The sequence below is a fragment of the Cyprinus carpio genome, chromosome B15 (assembly GCF_018340385.1).
Source record: "Cyprinus carpio isolate SPL01 chromosome B15, ASM1834038v1, whole genome shotgun sequence".
Lineage (NCBI taxonomy): Eukaryota > Metazoa > Chordata > Actinopteri > Cypriniformes > Cyprinidae > Cyprinus > Cyprinus carpio.
Window position 1 is genome coordinate 12,759,037 of NC_056611.1, and position 23,965 is coordinate 12,783,001.

General features: G+C 37.0%; 1 protein-coding gene across 1 annotated transcript in view; it reads right to left on the bottom strand.

The window, feature by feature from the left end:
• The window catches only part of nxn (nucleoredoxin), a 64,056-nt gene that overhangs the window by 9,530 nt on the left and 30,561 nt on the right, over window positions 1–23,965 (bottom strand). The window contains exons 2-3 of the mRNA XM_042739277.1: window positions 6,257–6,374; window positions 3,682–3,815 (exon numbers count right to left, since the gene is read on the bottom strand). Of these exons, the coding sequence (XP_042595211.1) occupies window positions 3,682–3,815; window positions 6,257–6,374 (252 nt within the window). The remainder of the gene's footprint in view (window positions 1–3,681; window positions 3,816–6,256; window positions 6,375–23,965) is intronic.

Below are 23,965 nucleotides of genomic sequence, written 5' to 3' on the forward strand. Positions count from 1 at the left end.
AAAACACACACATAAACACATACATAAGTTATAGCGAGATCTCCTGAAGGGTTTCTGATAATAAACAGCACTTAGTGGCCTTGTGAGCGCCCAAAGCACTTAATATTACTCTCCCTGCAGTTCAGCACTCCTTCAAGAAAAAAACAAAACAAAACAAATGTGACTAGGGCCTGGAAGAGCTTTTAAACTCATCCTGTCTTTTATGGCTTGGAGGCATTTTGTGCTGCATGTTTTTCTCTTTTCACAAGAGTGCTACACACAGCCTGACATACTTCACTCAGCTCTCAGAGCTCTCCAGCCCTGCGTAGACTTTGGCTACCGGCAAGCCCACACTGAACGAAAGCTCAGCAGATTTACACAGAACTCAAACGCCTGTCATTCACAAAGTTTAAACATCCTCGGGCCCTTCTGCCTTTCTCTATCAAATATTTAGGTGGATCTGATTAACGCTTCCAGCTACTAGTATGTTGTAGTACTCATTTACCAAATTTAAATCCTTTGCACAGATTTTCCTTGTTTTTGTAACATTTTAAACCTCTTCACTGTCACTTCTGATCAAGTTAATGCATGTATACATCTTACTGTCATATACTGTTAACTGTTTCATGAATGTAACCACAATTATTTGTAATGATTAAGGATAATGTAATTCAATAGTAAAAGTAACTGTGATTGATAGTAAAAAAAATGATAATTTAATATAATTTACCAGCACCACATGAATCACAAACTAAAAAGTGCAGTGAATTTATAAACGTTTTAGAAGGTTACAACCAAAAATGTTTGGATCAGCCAAATGTGGCATTGAAAGGATAGTTCACCCAAAAAATGAAAACTGCGTCATCATTTACTCACTTTTATGTTGTTACAAGCCCGTATTCTTTTTATTTTACTGTAGTGTGAAACATAAAAGCAGATATTCTGAAGACCGTTTTGGTTCCCATTGACTTTGTATGGACAAAAATACAATGGAAGTAAATTGGAACTGAAACCTTTTGACTATTAACATGATTCTTTTATGTTCCACAGAAGTTAGAAACACAAGGTTTGGAACGACATGAGGGTGAAGTAATTGATGACAAAATTGGGTGAACTATCCCTCTAAGTTATTCATACTCATGAGCCAGCCAATCAGACTTTGTAGATGATTTCAGTCTGTAGAAAATTAAAAATTACAATTTAAAAAAATCACTCCAATTAAGCAAACTCCCCCTCTGTTTCCTCCCGGTTATTTGAGGTCATTTTCAAATGAAGAAAAAAAGGGAGGCATTAGTATATTAACGGAAACAATACATCCAAGCATACTTAGTCTTATAAAAGTCACTTTAATAGAGGTTCACTTTATGCTGGTTAATGCGGTGCTGGAATAATAAACTGAAATATATAGCCTGGTTTTGTGGCTCATCTTCACAATTTGTCTGGGTTTGGAAAAGGGGGGAACTGGAAAAACAAGCTCCCGCTACTGTGGCTGCAGCTCTGTGGACTGGCACAAGGAGTGCCCGTGTTCGCTGTCAGTCAGGAGACCGTTCCTCTGTGAATGTGAATGAGTGCGTCACGTACTGGCCTGAGTGTTAGGAGTGACTTTTACAGTGGGAAATAGCAGGCTTTCTGTGGAAAAGATTTCAGATAGTGGGAAACCCAAGAGGAACAGTAGTTCACACTGTAACACCACTCAACTGTGATTTCCGGATCATGAAAAATGATTATATAATTATGACATGATTCTTTTAAGAGAGTCAACCAGAAAGATTCATGAAAAAGCTTCAAAATTGCACGAGTTATTGGAGGAATGAATCTGCCATTATACAGCCTCGCTCACTGAATCATGACTCATTTTTTGGTTATTTTCAATTTAAAATGTTTCTGTAATTTATAGTAATTACTTTGTTATAAACCTTTGTTATTTTAGTATCAGTGAGATTGTCTTCACATCTAGCTGAAAGAAAATTTTTCATTAATATATTTTTTTTAAGTTTTATTTCTTTTTTTAATTTAGATTTTTATGGTTTTAGTTTTAGTTAAACTATATTAAAATAAAAATGCTATTATATATATATATAAATACATATATATATATATATATATATATATATATATATATATATATATATATATATATATAAATACACACACACACATACATACACATATATACTGTATACATATATAAAATAGGGGTGTAACAGTACACAGATGTCACGGTTCGGTACGTACCTTGGTTTGGGGGTCACGGTTCGATACGATTTCGGTACAACAGGAAAAAAAACAACAAATCTACTATCCTAGGTTTCTTTTTATTTATTTTGAACAGACAGTAGTACAAATTAATTTTTTTCCCACCTAGATATGAAAATACTAAATATTATATTATAATGTTATATATATAAAAACTGCAGTACATATATACATACATACAAGGAATAAATACTTTAAATATATTTGATTTAGTTTACAGATAAACAAGAGAAAAAAAACAGTGCGACGTAACGTAGCATATATATTTTGAGTTTCAGTTCATTTGTGACACGCATTTGTTCACAGAAAGGAAACTCAAATGGCAGAAAGTGACATCGTATTTTTTTCTTTATTTTACAAAAGCACGTTTTGTTTTCATTGTGAGTGTACACAAATAAAAGTATACCTTTTACAGTGATGCAGTATTAATAAGACAATAAATGACAGTGTTTAAAGTTGATTCTTAAGGAAACAGTTTAAGTGATTGCGCCGGCACACACACACACACACACACACACACACACACACACACACACACACACACACACACACACACACACACACACACACACACACAACATATCAGTTCCAGCATTGCTAACTTCACAGCGCAGTTGGTACTTTATCAAAACAAAATACAGAAAACCAAACATCAGCATGCCCACCTCTTTGTCAGCACTGGAACGCGACTGAAGTACAAAGCCTATAATTTACATCATAAATAATAGTTTGCAAATATTTGAATTTGTGCCGAAAGAGAGAGGTAGGATACACGAGCACAAAGCTCCATTTCGTAAACAGTTGAGTGCACAAGCCTTTAAAGTTTACTCCATTGTCAGTGAGAGAGCGTTCAAAATCAGCACATGGTCACTGTCTAGTGGGCTTTGTTTTCAAGTGCACAACTCACGGTATTTGCCCCCTTCTGGATTGGGGGTGAATTTCTTGTATTCGTTGTAAGGCCTCATGCACCGAACCGAGATGTCCGTACCGGTTCGGTACGAAATCATATATCGTTACACCCCTAATATGTAAATATATAATATAAATTTATTTTACGGAACAACATTTTTTTTATATCAAGCTCTATTTTTTTTTCACGATTTTAGTTCACTATAATAAGCCTATTAGTTACCTAATTTTGCTATTGCAGTTAATTATTTAATGGTATTTAACAAAAATTAGCACATCAGATCAGATGTATAGGATGAATCAACTGCAATTTAATTTCCAAAGAATGCCCAGGTTACAAAAATATTAGGTTTTAGTTACCTACAGTATAACTAAATCATTAGTTGTTGTAATCTATTTATAATGGTATTCTTAGAAAAACAAGTATTTAACAAAAATATTTGTTTATAATATGAGATCTGATTGTGCAGGTTAAATTGACCGTGATTTTGTCTCCAAAGTACAGCTAGGTTAGAAACACTAGCACAGAGCACTCACCCAGTGTGCAGAGAAGTAAACCCCCACATAGGATCCCTCCAGGGCACTGCTGTCTGTCGTCTGTCGGTTGTTCCTGAGCAAGGGCCCATCCACCACCTCCGCAAAGGGCTTCGGCCCCCAGGGGAACTCCAGGCCTGCAGGACGGGTGGGAGCAGAGCAGAGCAGAGGCAGGACTCTGATTACTGTCACACAATTCTCCTTCTCCACTGCCAGTGCAGCACATGCATATGTCATTCATATATTTATAATGCACACGAGTCTCTCCTTTGGATCTTGACAGCTCATGGATATCAAACACTGCGACAGAGGCGATGGGAGATGATGCAAATATCTGGTCTTAATGTGAGATGGAAGTTACATTTCCCTTTACTGCACCAGAAATTTGAGTTGGGGCACTCGTTCTCCATTTCTCCTAAATATTACATAACTAATTAAAATAGAAACCATCATTAGCAACCAAATCAGTCATTCAATAGAACTCTGATTCATGATTGAATCAATCAGATTCCTGAATTAATCAGTCTGATTTGTAAACAGGATCAGGATCTCTTCACTAAACAAAACTGAAATGGTCATAATTCCAATCAGAATGATTAATTCACTCCTTTGGTTCTCACATTCAACTCACTGAATCAATCACTAAGAATTATGAATAAATCAGTCTGATGATCTAGTTCTTGAGTTTAACTCACTGAATCAACCACTCAGATTCCTAAACGAATCATTCTGATTTGCAAACAGGACAAATCTGTTTCATGAAAAGAACTGGAATGATCAGAATTCAGATCAGAATGGTCATAATCAGTGAATGATTCATTTACTGATCTGGTTCTCAAGTTCAACTCACTGAATCAATCACTCAGATTCATGAAATAATCAGTTTTATTGGCTAACACAACCAGTCTGTTTTCTGAAAAGAAACAGAACTAACAGAATTCAGATCAGGATGATCAAAATCAGAAAATAATTTACTGATCTGATTCTCAAGTTCAACTCACTGAATAAATGACAGTCTGATTTACAAACACAATCAATCTGTTAACTGAAAAGAACCAGAATGATCAGAATTTGCAGTATCAGTGAATAATTCATTTACTGATCTGGTTCTATAGTTAAATTCATGAATCAATCACTTATTTATAAATAAACCTGTCTGATATGCAAATAGGACCAGTTTCATGGGAAAAATTTGGATCCAGTTGTAGTGATTCGTTAGTTGACAGTTTACTGGTGGGATGTTTATCATGAAATTAAATTGTATGGACCACTTTTATGATGCTTTTCATGTTTTTTGTGCCAATTTGGAACTTAACAACATGGTCACAGGACAAAATTGTCTTTATTCTTTGTTACGGGTTTCATTAGTCAGAAAGAACAAAAGCGCTGGGCTGTTGGTGCGCTTTGAAACTCCCACACATTCAGCCGGGGCCTTTTGTTATGTCAAGGGCCCCTTCAAACCTTCTGCCCTCTGAACCTGCTACTGTGCACATGTTCACACACTCACACTGTACAAACACACTGAATATTCCCCGTCCACACATGCTTTCAAACAAAAGCTCTTGACTATGTCATCACACAGAAAGCTGAGTCATCAATCCTGCGTCCCGGTGTTTGAGAACGACACTTAGTTCATTTTTTACTCTTACTGCTGATAAGTGCTGGAGCCGAGGCTCATTAAGCCGAGGAGGTGAATCAGTCATGTTGATCACCTGACAAATTCCACCATACGAATGTTTTTACGGAAATGCAGTGGATCCCTGCCTTTCTTTCACCTGCAGAAAGTTGCATGACACCCAAGCTGCTTCAAATGCTTGGAGCTCTTCAAATATCATTACCACACAGACGGGTGGAGAGCAGTGAAGGACAGCCATGTGCCGTGGTGCCAAGTCAAGTATGCAATCTGAATTCCTGAGCATGCTAATGTCAAGTTAAAGGGACAGTTCACCTACAAATAAATGATTTACTCACTGGCATGTTGTTCCAAACCTGTACAACTTTCTTCTGTGGAACACAAAAGTAGTAATTTTGGAGAATTTTCACAAAGGAGGTGTACAACATGTAAGCTAGTAAAGTTATTTATATATTGAACTCCGACTCATGACTCAATCATTTAGATATTCATTGAAAAGAATTGGCTCATATGAATGAATCAAACTCACTAAATCAACGATCCAGTCATCAAATTTTGGTCTGTTTGGAAGAAATGGAATATATATTTTATGGACCATAAAAGCAGTCCATACAACTTTTGTCCATACAAATATTTTTCTAAAGATATCAAATAGTTTCAAGTTGCTTGAACCATACTTTTGCGCCAAAACATAAGTATACTTTTGGTTTTAGATTATATTGCACACAAGTTGTATGGACATTTTTATAAGGCGTTTTTAGTGTATTGTGTCATTTCTGAAGCTTAAACTATAAACCACAGAGCTCTGTGAAGATTCTTCAAATAATTCTCCATTCACATTCAACAAGGGTTTGGAACATACCCTATGAGTATTCATTTTTGGGTGAACTTTCCTTTAAACCCCTGTAAAGAATGAGTGGGTGAAAAATGAAGCCTGGTACTCACCTTTTGGATCATCTCGAACTACAAGCAGGCCGTTCCGACACACCACCTTCCCTGTGGCAGCATCGACGAACACCAGAGAAGGAATACTAGTCACCTTGTACTTGTTCCAAAGCTTCATCTACAAAAAGAAAAGACACACATTGACTGAGATGAGACACTGGAAATCAAAAGATATTCAAAAGGAATATGACTATTGGGAATGTTTGTGGTGAAGAGAGAGATGATGATTCATCTCAGCTCATTCCTCTAGTTCCAAAGCTATTTTGCCTTTTTAAACATTAGAGATACAATCGATACTTTCCCATCTTTAAACAGTCCACGTGAGGCTGAAAAATAGGCTACGAAACAAGCGGCTGAGTTTAAACGTCTTCCACTCGCTCTGAAGTATAAAGAGACTGAGAAATGTGGCGAGTTGAAGTAAGTGCTATCTGCAGCCGAGGCGAGCCGACGAAGAATTAGCTAAGGGCCAGAATCAAACAACTACAGGGCTGATTCAACTTTAAAGAGACTGGCATCTGAGGAAATTCGAGGGGAGCGCTTTTTCTTTCTGTAGTCTGAGTGAAAGCGTGGCACACGGGCTAAAAAGCCAGCGATTAAACCTCGCTCGACAGAGCCGTTTGCTCGTGTAGTCTCGTGGCTGTGGGCGCTGCTGCTGTCTTCATCCATTGCTGGTGAGAACAAACCTGGTCAATTATTCAGGACGTGGACATGCGAAGGTCTAATAGATGAAAGACTCCTATGAAAGTAAACTACAGTAACTGCAGCGGACTGATGCGAAACATAGCGCTTGAAAGGCAGGTGCCACGGACATGAATGATTTACCAAAATGCTAGACACACATGCAAAGACTAGGACTGTTAGCTGATGTAATTCTCAACTTAACTACATGATATGCTAAAAAATAATAATTTTGGCTGAAAAGCCCCTTGAAAAAAAGGGAATACTACTGTTGATGAAATGTTTTCACCGGAGGAGAGTTTAGATGTGAACAGGCAGTCAAAGAGTGTTACTCTGTTTCTCTAAGCCTGAAGGATTGTGTCCAGACAATCGCTCCAACACAAACCTGCAGCACTGCCATAGACAACAGCGCTCAATCACTGGCTCGTCTGCACCCAAATCTCTCACTCTGGCCTGAAGCGTACACGGCCTATGCTGCAAAAACAGTGAGGTTAAAGGGCACTAACTGTGAACGTCTCAAGTATCAACACTTCTGCTTAACCTTACACACACCTCTGAATCTGACAGAGCTGTGAGTTCGGGCTCAGAGATCTGCAGTGAGTCGCGAGGGGAGCCGTGAGGGAACAAAGCTCGCCCGCAGGCTGTGAGACAGCTGTATGAGTGGCTGGATGAGGGAGATGGGTAATACGAAATGAAAGTCAGCTCCATGATCAGCCATGTCAACGGCTGCCCATCAGTTCAGTGAGGCTACAAAAAACTCACAGCCTGAACCTGATGAAAACAGCCAATTAAGGAAGTACATGGACAGTGATGAATGCTGACATGTTTTAAAGGTCAAAGACTTTCTTCAAAAATGGGCAGATATGTCAGTATGTTTCGAATAAGAGAAAAAAAAAAAAAACTCTTTAAATGATGCTTGAATAAAATAAAATAAAATATAAAATAAAATTAAAAAATAAAAATAAATAAAAACAAAAGTAAAAAATAAAAATAAATACAATTTAAAATAAACAAAATAAATACACAATATAAAAAAAATAAATTCATCAAAAGAAAATAAATATTAAAAAAATAAAACATTTAAATTAAAATAAACTAAATACACAAAACAAAAATAATTATTTATAAAACTGTTTGTTTATAATAAAAATAAAACATTAAATAAAACATTAAATAAGATACATAAAAATAACAAATAACAAAATATAATATAATTTAAAACAAAACAAAAAAACAAACAAAATAAAATCAAATAAAAATATTAAATAAAATATTAAATGAATATACAATAAATATACATTTAAAAACAAAATGTTTATTTAAATAAAAATTAAAAAATTTTTTATAATAAAATAAAACTTCAACAGTACAAATAAATAGTGGTCAACAAATTGGTCCATAAAATTACTTGAATGGATTAAAGTGATGAAAAAAAAAAAAAAAAAAAAAAAAAAAACACTACATCCTACATCACATTTTGTCCAAACAAAATGATTTTGAAACAATCTTTGTAAATTAAAGCCAATTAGATCATGACAGATTTATAAGTAACACCAGCCCAGCAGTTATTTGTAACAGACACGTACACAAAATACACTTGCTACTGTGTTACTGTAGGTATTATTTTGAAGTAAAATTGTAAAAATACAGTCACACATCTCTACAGCATTTCTCCCGAGTAACATTTCATTTCTGTGTGCACCTGCATATGCAGAAAATATCACAGGAACACCTATACACCGCAACATGAAAAGAAGCACAGCACAAGGAAATACTGAAAATGAGCAAAGAAACCAAATGGCATTCAGCTCTCGCTAGCAAACGATGACTTAAAACATTTACGACGCCTACAGACAGCATTGGGTTCTGTTTCATAGCAGCGCAGCCTGGCAAACCGAGAACAAGCTAGAGAGCATCACAATTCACCCGATTAGCATAATCCTGCAGGGGATGATGGTCCTTAATCACAGCGGCTGCATCCCTGCATTCATCAGTCACTGTTACCCTTCTCGAAATAATGATGATTTATGGCAAATTACTTCCAATTTCCTTTTATTTTGCGCTTGTGCAATTCGAGTTTCCATTGCAAGTGATGCAGAATGAATCAAGTGATTGTTCTCATGACATTGTGATGATAAGCTGTCGGGGAACACGATTCCCTCATTTAAAAATCTCAGGTAGTCTGCATATTTTCAAAGTGTGGGCTTTTCTTTAAAGTACTTGCGTGTTATTAATTTTTTTCATTTCTATGTAATGGCAACATTTACACAGACTCTCTGGAGGGCTGCAGACTCATTTGGAAACCTCCGAGCTGTGTTTCTGCTGCACGCATGATGAAATACAGCAGATTTCATTTCACAACAGCAACAATAATGGCCTCAGAGACGTGCCATTGGCAAAAACAACAAACATTAGTGACAGCCGTCATTAATAACCTTCGTCTACAGCCGTTCGTGTTGTTTCTCTGCTTTACTCAGAGCAAGGCCTTCGATGTGCCAATACTCCCTGCTGTGACCATTAAACAACCACAGTGGACATTAACTATACATTACATTCGCTCAAACAAAACACGGGCCGAGCACAGGCCATTTGTTCAACCACAAATGGATCAAACATGCTTGAGTAGTAATGAAAGAAGCTCTCTCTCTGAGAAAGTGAGTGTAAACGGATGAAAAGAGAAATAATTATATATTGAAGAAAATAAAGTGTATTTTTAGAACCATTAAGGGTTTTTTGAATGGTGAAATAATTATGACAGTTAAGCACAGGCCCTATTAGCCTACTGAATGTGAAACTGGGGATGCATTTTGGGAGGAAATAATATAATTTGTTAATAAGACTCTCAGTAATTATGCAAAAATCCTGCTTTGTGTATGTTGGGTATTGCACCAGAAAATGTGCATATGCCTCAAGAAGAAAGATGTTATGGTGCCGTCTAGTTATGATTCGTGGATGTTATTCTGAGACACTGAAAGTCAGATGAATGGGTAGAACTTATGTTGAATGTGTGATATTTTCAGGACCTCATCATCGGTTTATTAAAATATAGGGTCTTGTTTTTGCCCTAATTAAGAGAAAACTAGAAATACTCAACTCTGGCCTGCAGTGTCGCATTTACATTTTTTTTTTTTTTATTATTTAACCCAGCTGTGTATTCAATTTTGTATTCATAATTTTTCTTATAGCTACTTCCTTTATATTGTGTAATTGACTTTATTTATTTACTTATTCATGGATTTATTTAAGGTAAACAATGGAAAGGTAAAATGTAACTATAAAAACCCTGTTGTTGATTGATGCTGTTTATTACTGTAATGAGGATGTGTGTGTATGTATATGTATATTAGGGCTGTCAGTCGATTAAATTATGTGATCGCGATTAATCACATGTTTGTCATGAGTAAACTCATGATTAATCGCAACTTAATTGCACATTTTAATACTTTTCAAGTATTAGACACATGAAATAAAGAACAAATACCAAGTTCCCATTACGTCTCTTTCTTTGCACTGAGCAATTTACTTACATAAGCCTGTTTACATTTTTCGCACAACAAGGCAGCTCGCTTCTTCTGAACATGCAAAATGTACATTTATTATTACATTTGCCTGCCTCGATTTTGCTAGCATTTACTAAAACAAAAGATTACCATAAAATGATGTAATGTGGTGCAGAACATTACTTGATTTCTTGAACATTAACCCATTTTAACTAATAGAAGGCAGAAAACCAAATGTATTCAAAAGACACATACAAGATGCAGAGAAAATGCAGAATTGCTCCATCAACTGTCCCAAAACAGTCACACTGACCTTATTGAGACATGCCAACACAACTTGTTACTTAATGCTAAAACTACTTACTAAAACCCAAAACCTGTGACACAGCTGCTTGTACCAACATGATTGCGAGGCAGACTCTTGGGACGGGATGCACTGTAGAGGGGTGCAGCTTTTCTCTATGAAGGGCCAATCCAAGTGTTTTTCACTTCCTGTAGCTACCAAACTCCCTCTCCTCCATCGGCCTCCTGTGGTCTCACACTGGGCTTCAACAGCAATGCACGTGACTCCTACACCAGAGTCCTGCTGAGCCCATTCAACTAGAAGATATTCCCGCAGTCATCGTCCTATTCACCTCCCGTTGTTAGATCTGTGACTCTGAGCGGATCTGCTTTCAGCGGAAGGGGAGAACGATGGGCATGTGCCAAGTAGCATCGCCACAGTTTCAGAAAACACCCACTACACAATGCGGGCAAGAAAAGAAACACATGTACAGAGATTATCCTGTCAACGAGAGAAAGCCAACGCTTCAAAGGAAAAGGCATAGGCGTCTTTGGCAAACACTTAAAAGGATGCACTGGAGCACTACGGCGTCAGACAATAAAGCTTGCGTCGCGGATACCGTGACTGAGACGACACCGTACTGGTTTCATGGAATTCATACATCGAGGCCAAAGTGTTGTCAAGTTTCTGGCAGGACTCCCATCCTTTAATCCTCTTATTAATAATCTGCATCAAATAAAGAGATCACTAAGAAACACATCAGATGCTAACCAGTGAAAATGAGCTGTCAATAATCACGCTATTTACAATATGATTTACTGCTGCTGTAACCTCAGAAAAAAGGCTATTAGCGGACTCCATTAAAGCTGATAATGTGTACCATCTAGAAGACGACTGTTTTTAAGTGGAATCATAAGCCTCCGAACTAAAGATTAAAGAGTCCTACTTAACTTACGTCTATTGCAAATATCATTATCACCTAGTAACTAAATTGGAGGCATGTTAAGGCATGCCCACTCTATAAATGACTGTAGAGTAGATATCCTCTTTCTTTGTTCTCCGGATCTGAATGTGTCCACAGGCCTACCAGAGAGGATCTTGCTGTCTCATCTAACAAATGATTCATGCTTTCAGTGATTTTTATAGTAGAGCATGCCAGCAGACAGTTGAATCTCTGAAGAAATAAAATAAAAATAAATTATTATTAATATTTTTTTGTAGTGTGTGCCTTTAGGTACCTGATTCTCTGTGCAAGTTACATTTCCATATAAAGTGAAAAATTATATTAGATTCACTGGAATAATAGTTCCATGTAATTTTACTGTTAAATACTGTTAAAATTTTACTGTTAAGTAAAAAGTATGAATGGTTCTAAAAGTATAAATTACCTGTTTTTAATGTTAAAGACAGTAAAAGTAGTATATTAGAGTGTTACAATTTGGATTTGTTATTTAGTTTATTAGCCACTGTTCAAGGAAAAGTCATTCATAATTATAATGATTTATATGAATACTAAAATAATTTGTCATTTTTAAATATTAATATATTTACCACTTGCATTAGTTCAGAACGAAACAGATTTTAGTTGTTATCAGTTAATGAAATAGAGTTATGAAATGTAAAATATATGAGTACTATAAATGCATGTCTGAAATGTCTAATGTCTGAAAATCCACTGTAAATTGAACCAAATTGTTTTTTACAATGCAGGGTGTTGCACTGAGACCAGAAACGAGTCTCTTCCCATCTGAAGGGGACTGAGAGATATTTCCTATGGCCTCAAACCTCTGCATGCGCAAAATAACATATTGCATTTCATTTAGCAAAGCAGCGTTGCTCTGATGGCAGAAGATGAGTAAAATATGAGCCTGGACGGGGTCCATTTCGTACTTCGACGAGAGAGAGAGAGAGAGAGAGAGAGAGAGAGAGAGAGAGAGAGAGAGAGTTAGAGAGAGAGAAGGTTTGTAAATTTTTGTTCTTTTCTGTTCTTGCTTTTTGTTGATCTATGATGGCCATGCTTGCCGTCATTCACTTCATCACAAAACCTGCAACGCCTTTATGACCTCCCTCGTGAGGGACGAATCACAATTTTAGGAAACCGATTCCACGCACACAACCATTTTCCCCACCGCTGCTTGTAAAACGCAGCGTGATATTGCTGCATCATATTTATAGGCTAAAATATTCATTGGTCCATCCATTAGCGGGTACAGCCATTGTACACGCCAACACGCCGGCTAAATTGCTTTTGGATAGAGGGGTTCTGTTGCCATGGAAACTGCCCAGTCAGGACATGTCATAGAAGGGCAGGCACATTGTGGGATCTCGGGTAATAATTCAGTGATAAATTAATGCTTTAGTGAGGAAAACAGGTGCCAGAGTGTCACGAGGGAGTTTAGAAGAGGAAAAAAAAAAAGAGACGTGCTCATTCAGGCGGAGGGGAAAAAGTGAGACGGAGTGACACAGATGGAGATGGAGAAAAAAAAATGTGTGGGGTGTTCTTCCAGCTTAAATCCTGGCCGTACAAAAGCCATTTTCTGAAAGCAGGATTAATCCTGACTTGCGCTCTCAATGGCAGGGGTCTTTAGTGCAAGATTTTACTTAGTAAAGAATGCCGTCTAAAAGCAGGGGATTTCAGGAGCGTAAAAAGCAAGGCTTTAAGCGATACGCAGCATTGTCTACGACAAATCCCGTTTGCTCCTGGCCTCGGAGGAACAGGGTTAGAAGTCAGGGCTGTGTGGGGGTGCTTTCTCTCCCCTGGGCCTTCACCAGGCCATAAAAATAACAGATGATGTAGCATTGAACTGAACACTCTTTTTTGGTAGGAACATGCACATAATTGTTGCTGTTCTTACACTAGGGTGAATTATTAGCAACTAAGTGTCATGATTCAAAACACTGTAATGAGGATGGCATATATAAAAAAATAAAAATAGATTCCGGTATAATTTCTATCTGTTATGCAAATGTTTTTTTTTTTCTACGGTGCATGATAAAAGAAATCATATTTTATCAGAGTTAAGAATGTGAATTTGCAGTTTGATTTAAACTTGAGTTTCTATTGAATTGTCCCGTCCACGCAAGCTGCACGCAAAAACCAGTATGCTGCGCCAACAGTGTAGTCTGATTCATGAATACATGACTCATTTGAACAAGCTGTTAATGATTCATTCAATGACTCGCTAATTTAGGAGTCACTGGTTTGTTTGATTAAAATGTTCACTCAAATAAAATCACATTTCTGATGGTTCTACCATTACTTTGAAAAATGTCATATGATTGCATCTTTCAACAGTGTTTAAAAACACAATTTACATAATATATGTATATTGTAATATATAGCTATGCACCATTTAAAAACATATACTGAGATATTATAATAGAAATTACTATGGGATAATGTAGTATGACTACATTATCCCATAAAATTTTCTTCTTGTTTGAACTTGTTCGTTCGTTTTGGCACAAATCCATTTGCATAAACACTTTTTTTCCTTGTGAAGGCTTTGAGTTTTCAGCTAACAAAAAATTATAACTCAAATTAATATTTTGTGTCCATTTTTTATGTATCAAGTATCCATGTAATAAATGGGATAATGAAGAAGTATATCACAAAATAAACAGAGTGATACAAGATCCAGATCACCCTGTCAAGAGTTTATTCTGCGATAAGCAGCTGGATATAAATTATCGATATCATAACTGATTTGCAACTGAAACCATTTGCAATTGAGCACTTTCATCATTCTGCTACAGATGTAGAAGATGCCGAGAATACGAGCGAAGTCATCAATACGTCATCAATGGTGTTTCACTTGTGTAAACCAAGCCAGATTGTTTTCATACCGATTGTGAAATATCCTGGAGTCCAGATGAACCATTCCCCAGTTTTTGAACAAACTTGGGTGTGGTTCCTTGGTGCTCACTCAAGTTCTGAAAGCCATCAGATGGACTGTGAGGCAACAATGCAGTGTCAGCGGTGGCCCTTCCTTTCGGCTCTCAGCACTTTGAGACCTGAACCATTTCTGGCAGCGTAAACTGGCACAGCACCAACCGGACCAGGCTGAGATACAGGCCAGGGTGGTCTGATCACAATGGCCCCACTCATAGCGAGAAGAGGTTCACTTAGAGCACGTTTTTCATAGCTCCTGCTTCCTGCCAAAAGTAATTCACATCACACCCTGCAGAAAAGGAAAGGCAATACTGTATGCTGAGGTGGGTGGCAAAGACCCACAGAAACAAGAGCTTAAGCCTCCTACACATTCATCCCCTTCAAAAACCGAGGAATCTGGAAGCTTCGCAGAAGATGCCAAGTATGATACTTTAGGTTTATGAGGGGGTGGGATCATTCATTCTCTTCCCTCCTTTTGTCACCCCATCCTGACCTTTCATTGAACACCCACTCAGTCACTCTGGGAGGAAGAACAGAGAAAGGGAAGGAATGAGAGAAGCAGCGACTATGCACTTAAGCATTGCTGCACTGCAAAGAATTCTCATCAGCGGCCCACAATGCGATCACTCAGTGCAAACATCAGGTCTGATATCCTGCAGCAGAGCCATTGAAGAACATCCCACTCAGACCGCCTGATGGGCATTACGACCGCAAGAGCTATTGACACTGATTCGGGGTATTTGGGCCGGTCCGAGAGCAAACCATTGTGGTATAGATGGTATGCGGGACTTGCATCTTAAACAAGAAACAAAAATATGTGTGTTCCCATGTCAGGAAATTTCCAAAATAATAAACTACTTTCAAAAATGACATATAGGAAGCAATACATGACAGTTGGCAGAAAAACATCATATTATTGGCATTCAGAATAAAAGTAAAAATCTTTTTTAAATCTAGTTTTAAAAAGTTCTTAAAAAATGTACTTTGCAGTCATGTTGGTTTTGAAACCATTCCATAAAATTTAGAATTTAATGACTATAAGAATGTCATGTTGTCTAACCATCAATAAATCATATCATTTTTTTTTTTACTAAATTCTTTGAGTACATGTGAGTGAACACACCTTAAAATAACTAAATAAATAAAATAGTAATTATATATATTTACATTTATTCATTTAGCAGACGCTTTTATCCAAAGCAACTTACAATTGACTTATCGTAAGCCCCGCCCCTCTTAGTTACTGTTGCTCCCTCGGACAAACAAACGGAGTTGCTCACTGTCTTACAATGACAGCTGTCAGTGAAAACCTTCTTTCGAGGTGTTTCTGATAAATTTGGGACTCAGATGAACCTTCAAGTGGGACTTAAATATGCCATGGAGAGATATATAAAAGATATTAAAATAAATACAAATGCAAATAAATCACAATGCAAACGGGAGAATTATGTTACGGTCGTCACGATCAACATCCCGGCTCAACAACGTTCATATACTGCAGAGTAAGATTCAATTATTTTACATTTAACCAGATTAATATGGAGATGCACTCTCATGCACTCTTTCACTACACGGTACGAACAGTTCGCAATTTAGGTTTGTGCGTTAGCATGGACTCACTAACTTATGCTAACGTTAGCCAGTTTTAGCCAGAGATACCTTGCTGAAGCACTAGATGACATTAACGTTCTGCTTGAGCAGATGAAAAGTGTAACTTAATGAGAGTGTGACAACCAGAAAATGAACGTTTTGTCTTCATTGTGATTGGGGTTGAATGCTTAGAGACATTTTGCTCTGTTTTGTTTGGGTTTAGGAAATGTAATAAAATAAATTCCATTGCCTATCCTCTCAGGATAACTGGAATCAGTGTTACAAGTACCCTAGGCACATCTTTTTTTATTTTTATAGCATAAACACCATTGAACCGATGCAAGCTTTGGATGGATCTTCCAGTGTTCCTCTATGGCACTGAAACCTAAAGATGTCCGAGTTCTGGTCCCTGTGCAACTGATATTCGACTGCCATTGGCTCATCTGTCATCGGTCTAATCTAAAATACTATAATAAATGTTCACTAATTTACTATAATATATTTTCTATGTCAATATATCAGCATTTATTGATAATGGAATTATTTTATTAAAAAAATAAGTAAATAAAAGCCTTTACTGTCATTTTTTTTTAATGAATTGAATACTTCCTTTCTAAATCAAAGCATTAGTTCACGAAAAAAAAATGTAATCTATTTTTAACTAAACAGATTAAGAAGTGTCATGTCTTTGACCCATCTCCACACAGTAGCACAAAGTTCTTAGCAAAACCCAAATACCTATCCATCTTAAAGAGACAGTTTTATTTTTAGGTTCCTCCCCAAATTCACCAAAGCTGAACATCTTCAGCATATGGGCCGTCTCAGACTCCCCAGGGCATTGTAAATCTCAGGAGTTGTTCGGTGGGCTGCACAGCTTCATAAAGCTACAATAGTGGCCTGACAGCAGGATGACTCTGAACCTTTGGCTCCATGTGCTACTTCAGAGAAAACTACAGGAACATTGTACATCGACAAATGCTATTGGTGGACAACTTAAAAGTGTTTCACACATCATATTTCTGACAGTCTCATAAACTACACCTTTATAAATGTAAGACAATGATTTGTTTATGCTTTTTTATGAGAGCTGGGATGGTAACCATGTGACTGTGTGGCACTGGATTTCACTGTGACGTTTTATATCTGTCTATTAACCCATTTCCTCTTCTCTTCTTTCGCTCATTAAAGAGCACATCTGTTTTCTGCAGCTGCAGGGTAACATTGCTGATTCTGACCAGACTTTGTCTTATGTGCACAAATGCGCCAGTGCCCTTTCAGTCACTGATCCCAGAACAGTGTAAATTCTGTTAAATCAGATTTTCAGAGAGCCGATTATACCGACATCTTTCATAGGGTTACTGGCTTACAGCACACTAAATTTCCAAATCATTAAAACCCTCAATCTCTTGACCTAGTTTTGACTTTGCTTTGGGCTGCCGCATGCAAACGGACGTCTGCGTTGGGTAAGCAATTCCTAAAAAGTACCAAAGCAATGCTAAACGCCCCTCAGAGATTTACGAGTCTCAGTTGGTGTGTAAAGAAGGGGAGTGTTATAAGGAGAAGGATGTAGACAGCTGAGCGTCAGGCTTTCAGGGTCACTTCGGCACATGGGGCAGCTGTTGGCTGGGTGGCACGGTGGGCAACGGTGGGGGAGGGGTCAAAGGTCATGGCTCAAAACATGGTCACAGGGACGTTCTAGCCTTGGAGCAAACACACCACCTCCACACAACCCCTGCACTCTGGTGACCCACGAGTCCCCTGTGAGTCTGTAATTGAAGGCATTTTTAAATAAACAGCAGCCTTGAAAGATCTGCCGTCCCATACAGTGCTCTGATGCTGCACACAGCTGAAAGAAGATCTACTGGTAAAGCACATAGTCTTCATCACAGTAACACAAGCAGCACTGAAATGTGCTTGAAAAGGAGTAGATCAAACGCAGCGTGGCATGGTGAAGACATGCTCTCAGCATGATGGACTTCTCGTCACCTACAGAGGGGGTCAGAGATCAGTAGCCTAGGGATGCCTAGGGTCTCTTTGTGGTAACATCTATAGTTCATCAGATAGAGATCGTGGACTGTAGGGCCATTACAATCAGGAAAGTTTGGTTGATTTGGCTAATTGCAATAATTATATTATATTTAACAAAACAAATGCAAACGAAAACCAAAAAAACACAACACCAACCCAAAACTATGGAAGTCCGTTTCCGCAGCAAAAAATGAAAAAAAATAAAAATAAATAAATAAAAGGTATTTGTAAATTTATCTCACAATTCTGACTTTTTTCGCAGAATTGCGAAATTGCAGGAACAAAATCTCAGAATTGTGAGATTATATTTTGCAATTCTTACTATAACACAAAAATGCAAGTCAAGTAAGAACTGACTCCTCGGACTTTATAACCTGTAACTGCGACTTTATATCTCAGAAAATCTCAGAATTCAGAATTGTGAGTTTATATCCCACATAGGACTCTAAAAACATTTTTTGTTCTGTTACTGAATTTAAAATCACTTCTAGTGATAAGAAGGTACCATTAAACAGGCTTGCTGTGTAGCTTTATAGCCAATGACCATGTGAAACCAGATACTCACAACCGGAGCTTTCCCCCCCTTGCTTTCATGGCTGGGAGAGCCAAAGTTACATTTTTAAGTTTTCTCTTGAGTCCTTAGTTGACTTACTGGCCCTTTTCCCTATAAATCACCTTTGCTCTCAACTCAACAAGACAGAACAGTTCAGTAGAAAAGCAGTGCTTGATGGAGTTGTGTTTGTTACAGTGCTCCATATATCTGGATAGCTGACGTAACCTTTGCCTGCTAGCTGTCAAATGGCCAAACACGTATAGTAACATATAAGAGATGCAAAAATTATTTATTATAATAATAATAATAATAATAACTATAATAATGTTTATAAGCAATAAACATAAAATTATATTATATAATGTGCATAATTTATCTATGTTCACTATTTTAATTAGGATTTATTTTTATTCTATTTAGTAAATACATAAACTAATACATAATTATTTATTCCAACAACAGAGCATTATGACTAGTTATTCAAGCAATAGTTATATAATGATTGCTCACGCCCTGAATTTACTTTTCAAAATAAAGGTTCTGAAAAGACATTCTCTCAGTGATGCCATAGAAGCGGCTACAGTGGACCAGTAGTGCACAGCACCACGAAATCTCCACAACACAACGCATAGGACTAATTTTGTTGTGTGGCAGCTTGTTTCCGTTGTGTTGTGGCTTGTTTCTGTTGTATAGTGGCTTGTTTCCATTGTGTTGTGGCTTGTTTCCTTTGTGTTGCATTAATTTCATTGTGTTGCACTAATTTCATTGTGTTGCGCTAATTTCATTGTGTTGTGGCTTGTTTCTGTTGTGCTGTGGCTTGCTTCCATTTTGCTGTGGCTTGCTTCAGTTGTGTTGCGCTAATTTTGTTGTGTTGTGGCTTGTTTCCGTTGTGTTGCGCTAATTTTGTTGTGTTGTGGCTTGCTTTCGTTGTGTTTCACTAATTTCATGGATTATGGCTTGTTTAGATTGTGTTGCACTAATTTCGTTATGTTATGGCTTGTTTCGATTGTGTTGCGCTAGTTTCGTTGTGTTGTTGCTTGTTTCCTTTGTGTTGCGCTAGTTTCTTTTTGTTGTGGCTTGCTTCCGTTGTGTTGCACTAATTTCGCTGTGGCTTGCTTCCATTGTGTTGTGATAATTTTGTTGTGTTGCAGCTCCTTTCCATTCTGTTTCACTAATTTCATTGTGTTGTGGCTTGTTTCCAATGTGTTGTGCTAATTTCATTGTGTTGCGGCTTGTTAACCTTGTTATCGTTGTGGTGATTTTGAAGCGTTGTGCACTACCTGGCCACCATAAGAAGCATTTTAAGTTTCCCAAAAAACATTCACTGAACAGACAATTATGTGATGAAATGGATAGGTTCTTTGGAAGTTATTCATAAATCCACAGATGCTGTAGAACCTTTTATTTTTAAGAGTGTATGTAGATTAGTAATCTGTGAATTTCCACGGAGCAAAGGCTGTGAGAAATCTGACCCAGTGACCCAAACAAAGTAATGGGAATCATGGGAAAGAATGAATCATGCAGTGTGGCTGAGCGAGAGAGGTCAGCATTCGGTGTTTATTATCCTTCAGAAGTGGATTGGAAGTAGTTTCACTGAAGTGGTGTGGCCGAGTACCAGTTCCTTTAATGTGAGCAAATAGGCACAGATAAACATGCTCAACTGTTTTGCCTCCTCGTTTCTTCAGGCATTGTGTATTTGCTCTGTGAACCTTGTAGAGCGGTACACTATTAAGACAGGAAGGAAGGGGAGCGCCGTGTGCTCCGGTCCAACTTGGTCTAGAATTCCTTCCATAAGAGCTAAAACTAAAAACTACATGCCAACTATTACCTGAATGCATGAACATAACCCTTTTACAGTGCTTTTCCCCTTTCAAAAACAATAATATAGTGTTTTATGATGTCTTATGCACTGTGTAAAGAGTCATTAAACCATAAACCATGATCTCACCCGCCAATTGTTTACATAAGGTTCTTTTTTTCCTGTGCATAATCTGTATGGCTGGAAGATGTGTGTATAGTAGTTAAGAAGTGCAGAGTACGACTGCAACACTGGGCCTAAACCCTCATCAATAAGGTGTGATTAATGTTTTCCCAGTGATGGAGATAAAGGACTCCCTGGAGAGAGAAATGAAAGGGAAAAGAAAACAAGGGAGGAAGTTAAAAGAGAGAGAGAGAGTGAGAAAGAGAGAGAGAGAGAGAGAGAGAGAGAGAGAGAGAAAGAGAGAGAGAGAGAGAGAGAAGGATATTGCGGCTTTTGGCCAGCAAAATGTGTAACAGACATAAAAAGTAGATTTGAATTTCTGGATGTGGTGCCAAAACCTCTGCTATAGACATGTCTGAAAGTCACAATTCAAGATGACCACAAGTCGTACTTGTAAAACTGCAATAAAACATAAAAATTTCAGGAAGCTGAAGCTGTCTTTAGCTGGATAGACAAAGTCGCAATTATGAACACCAGTGTTTATACAAATGTATAAAATAATATAATGTCTATAAATTCTGTCAATTTAATAAATTATATATTTATTTATATTAATTCATTAAAATTATAATAAAATGTATATATTTAATTTAATTGTTTCAACTGAATTTACTATATATAGATATAATTACAATAAAATACATGCATTATTTATACTGTACAATAAATTAATTTAAATACCCAAATTAATAAAATAACCTATTTAAATAAATTATAAAATATACTGAATAATATGTATTAATATATAATTTTTAATACTTAAGAATTTATATTATATTGTATTATATTAGTGTTGCACTAAACCCAACATAGGACACGAAAACAATATATATTACATCTTCTTATATTAACGTTTTTATTTTTAATTAACATTAAATATTCAAAACAGCATGAATTTTAGTGTTTTTTTCCCCCAGCATTTGATGCCATGAGTTACATTTGTAAAACGGCGTGTCAAATTAAAAATAAGTTGAAAAAAAAACAAATTATAATAATAATAATTTAAAAAAACTTCAAAATAACTTCCCAGAGAGACCCTAGGTGTTTCTGAACAACATTTTCAGTATTATATCTGTTAGTTAACTGAAGTCCTGCTTCTAATTTGTGGGACAGTCAATCATAGCTTTGAATTTTGAGATGGCCAATCAAATTTTAGATTAAATGATCCGGCCCTTGATAAACACTCCAACACCTCACACTTCAGCCCAAATAAGTTATTTCTTGTTTGCCAAGAAAGCAATAAAACAATCCAAGCAATGGATGTGAGGTGCAATCGAACAACAGTTAACCCCTGTGCTACTTTTACAGACCTTTAATAATCCACTTTCAGGACTAAAAATGTGTTTCACAGCTGGAGTCCCCAGAGGAACCATGTCAGGCACAGAAGTAGCACACATCAGTACGGCAAAGCTCTGTCAGTGAAGGCCTGGAATGCACTGCAGGTTGACACAATTTATAAATAACCAGCAGAAAGAGTCAGACACAAAAGCCAGTGCTGTTCAGCCCCTCCACCGAGCAAAGCAGCTTCGGTCTTGCCACACAGCCTTTAACTTGGCTAGTGCCAGCAGCTGGCGGTGCCAACAAATCAGAGAATGTCAACAAAAGGCTGTGTGTATATGTGCTGAGAGTGAAAGAGAGCGAGAGAGAAAGAAAGAGGAAGAGGGCATTGCCTGCAGCAACTGAAAACAAATTATGAAATAAAGCATAAAACAAAGCACAAATCCATGAAATCGCTAGCTTCAAATGATCTAGTTGTGACTGCACACTATCATAGTGGGGGGTAAAAAAGAAGACCGAGCAGAAAAGAGTTTTGTTTTTTGGGTGAACATTTATATTTCATATACTATTTATATATAAGAATCAGAGCTAAATAGTTTAGTAAAATAATACTATATTTTAAATACTATTACTACGATTATTGAAAGATGCAGTATAAATAATTTTTAGTGAAGTTTTGTCCATGCATCTGAACTGCATAAAGCACCGACTAAAAGATCTCAGTTTATCATAATGAAGATCGATTAAAATTGACAAACTAGATACCAACAAATTCATAAAGAGCCATCTGAGAAGCACTAATAAAACGTCACTCCAAAACGGTTTCAGTTAAAACAAATTTTCGGTTGCTGAAATTTTGGTGCATCACTAATAAATAACATCTAAATAGAATAAATAAATACTATTACTATGTATAATATACAGCAAAAACAAACAAACAAAGAACAAGACAATATGCCCCTCCAGAACAGTGTGTATGAAACATGGTGTCTGATTGCCAGAGAGAAATCTCTGTTGATTAAAGCTTTGATTTAGATACGAATCACTGCCGCCTGCCTCTCCACTAACACCACATACACTTTAATCTGCTAAACCACACTGGGACCAGACAATGAAACACTTTTGGATTTGGGGAATGATAGTAAGGTGTAGCAGTTGTGTATAATTTGTTACGGTGCAGAGCACCAGATTGCAGTCTAGAATCAGCGAGAAGCAAGCTTCAATTTGCCAAAACCGTGGCCTTCACAAACCAGCCAGAGATGAAAGACAAATCAGCACAACTGTGACCTGCAGACAGAAAACACTAAATGTAGTCTCAATCCCAAATAATACTTTGCAATAAATCAATTAAAAATAATAAATTCATACATTAGGTCAGAATTGTTCTTTTGGACTGAATTATTCAGAGTGAATGCTTTTTGACTGAACCACAATAACTATGTGAACCTTTTTTTTTTCTCTTAAAACAACAGTTCACCCAAATGTGAAAATTTATTGAGCATTTCTTATCCTCAGGCCATCCAAGATGCAGATAAGCTTGTTTTTTTTTTTTTTATATATCAGAACAGATTTGGAGAAATTCAGCATTACATCACTTGCTCACCAATGGATCCTCTGCAGTGAATGGGTGCCGTCAGAATGAGAGTCAGAGCAGCTGATAAAAACATCACAATAATCTACAAGTAATCCACATGACTCCAGTCCATCAATTAATGTCTTGTAAAGTGAAAAGGTGTGTGTTTGTAAAAGACAAAACCATCATTAAGGCATTTAAATTTTAACCATTGCTTCTGGCCAAAACACGAGTCCATAATCCATAATTTCCTCCAGTGAAGAAGTCCATCCTCTTTTGTCCTCTCACATCAAACTCCGCCATATATTTACAATTGTTTCAAGTTAAAAATCTTTTAAAGATGAATATGTTAA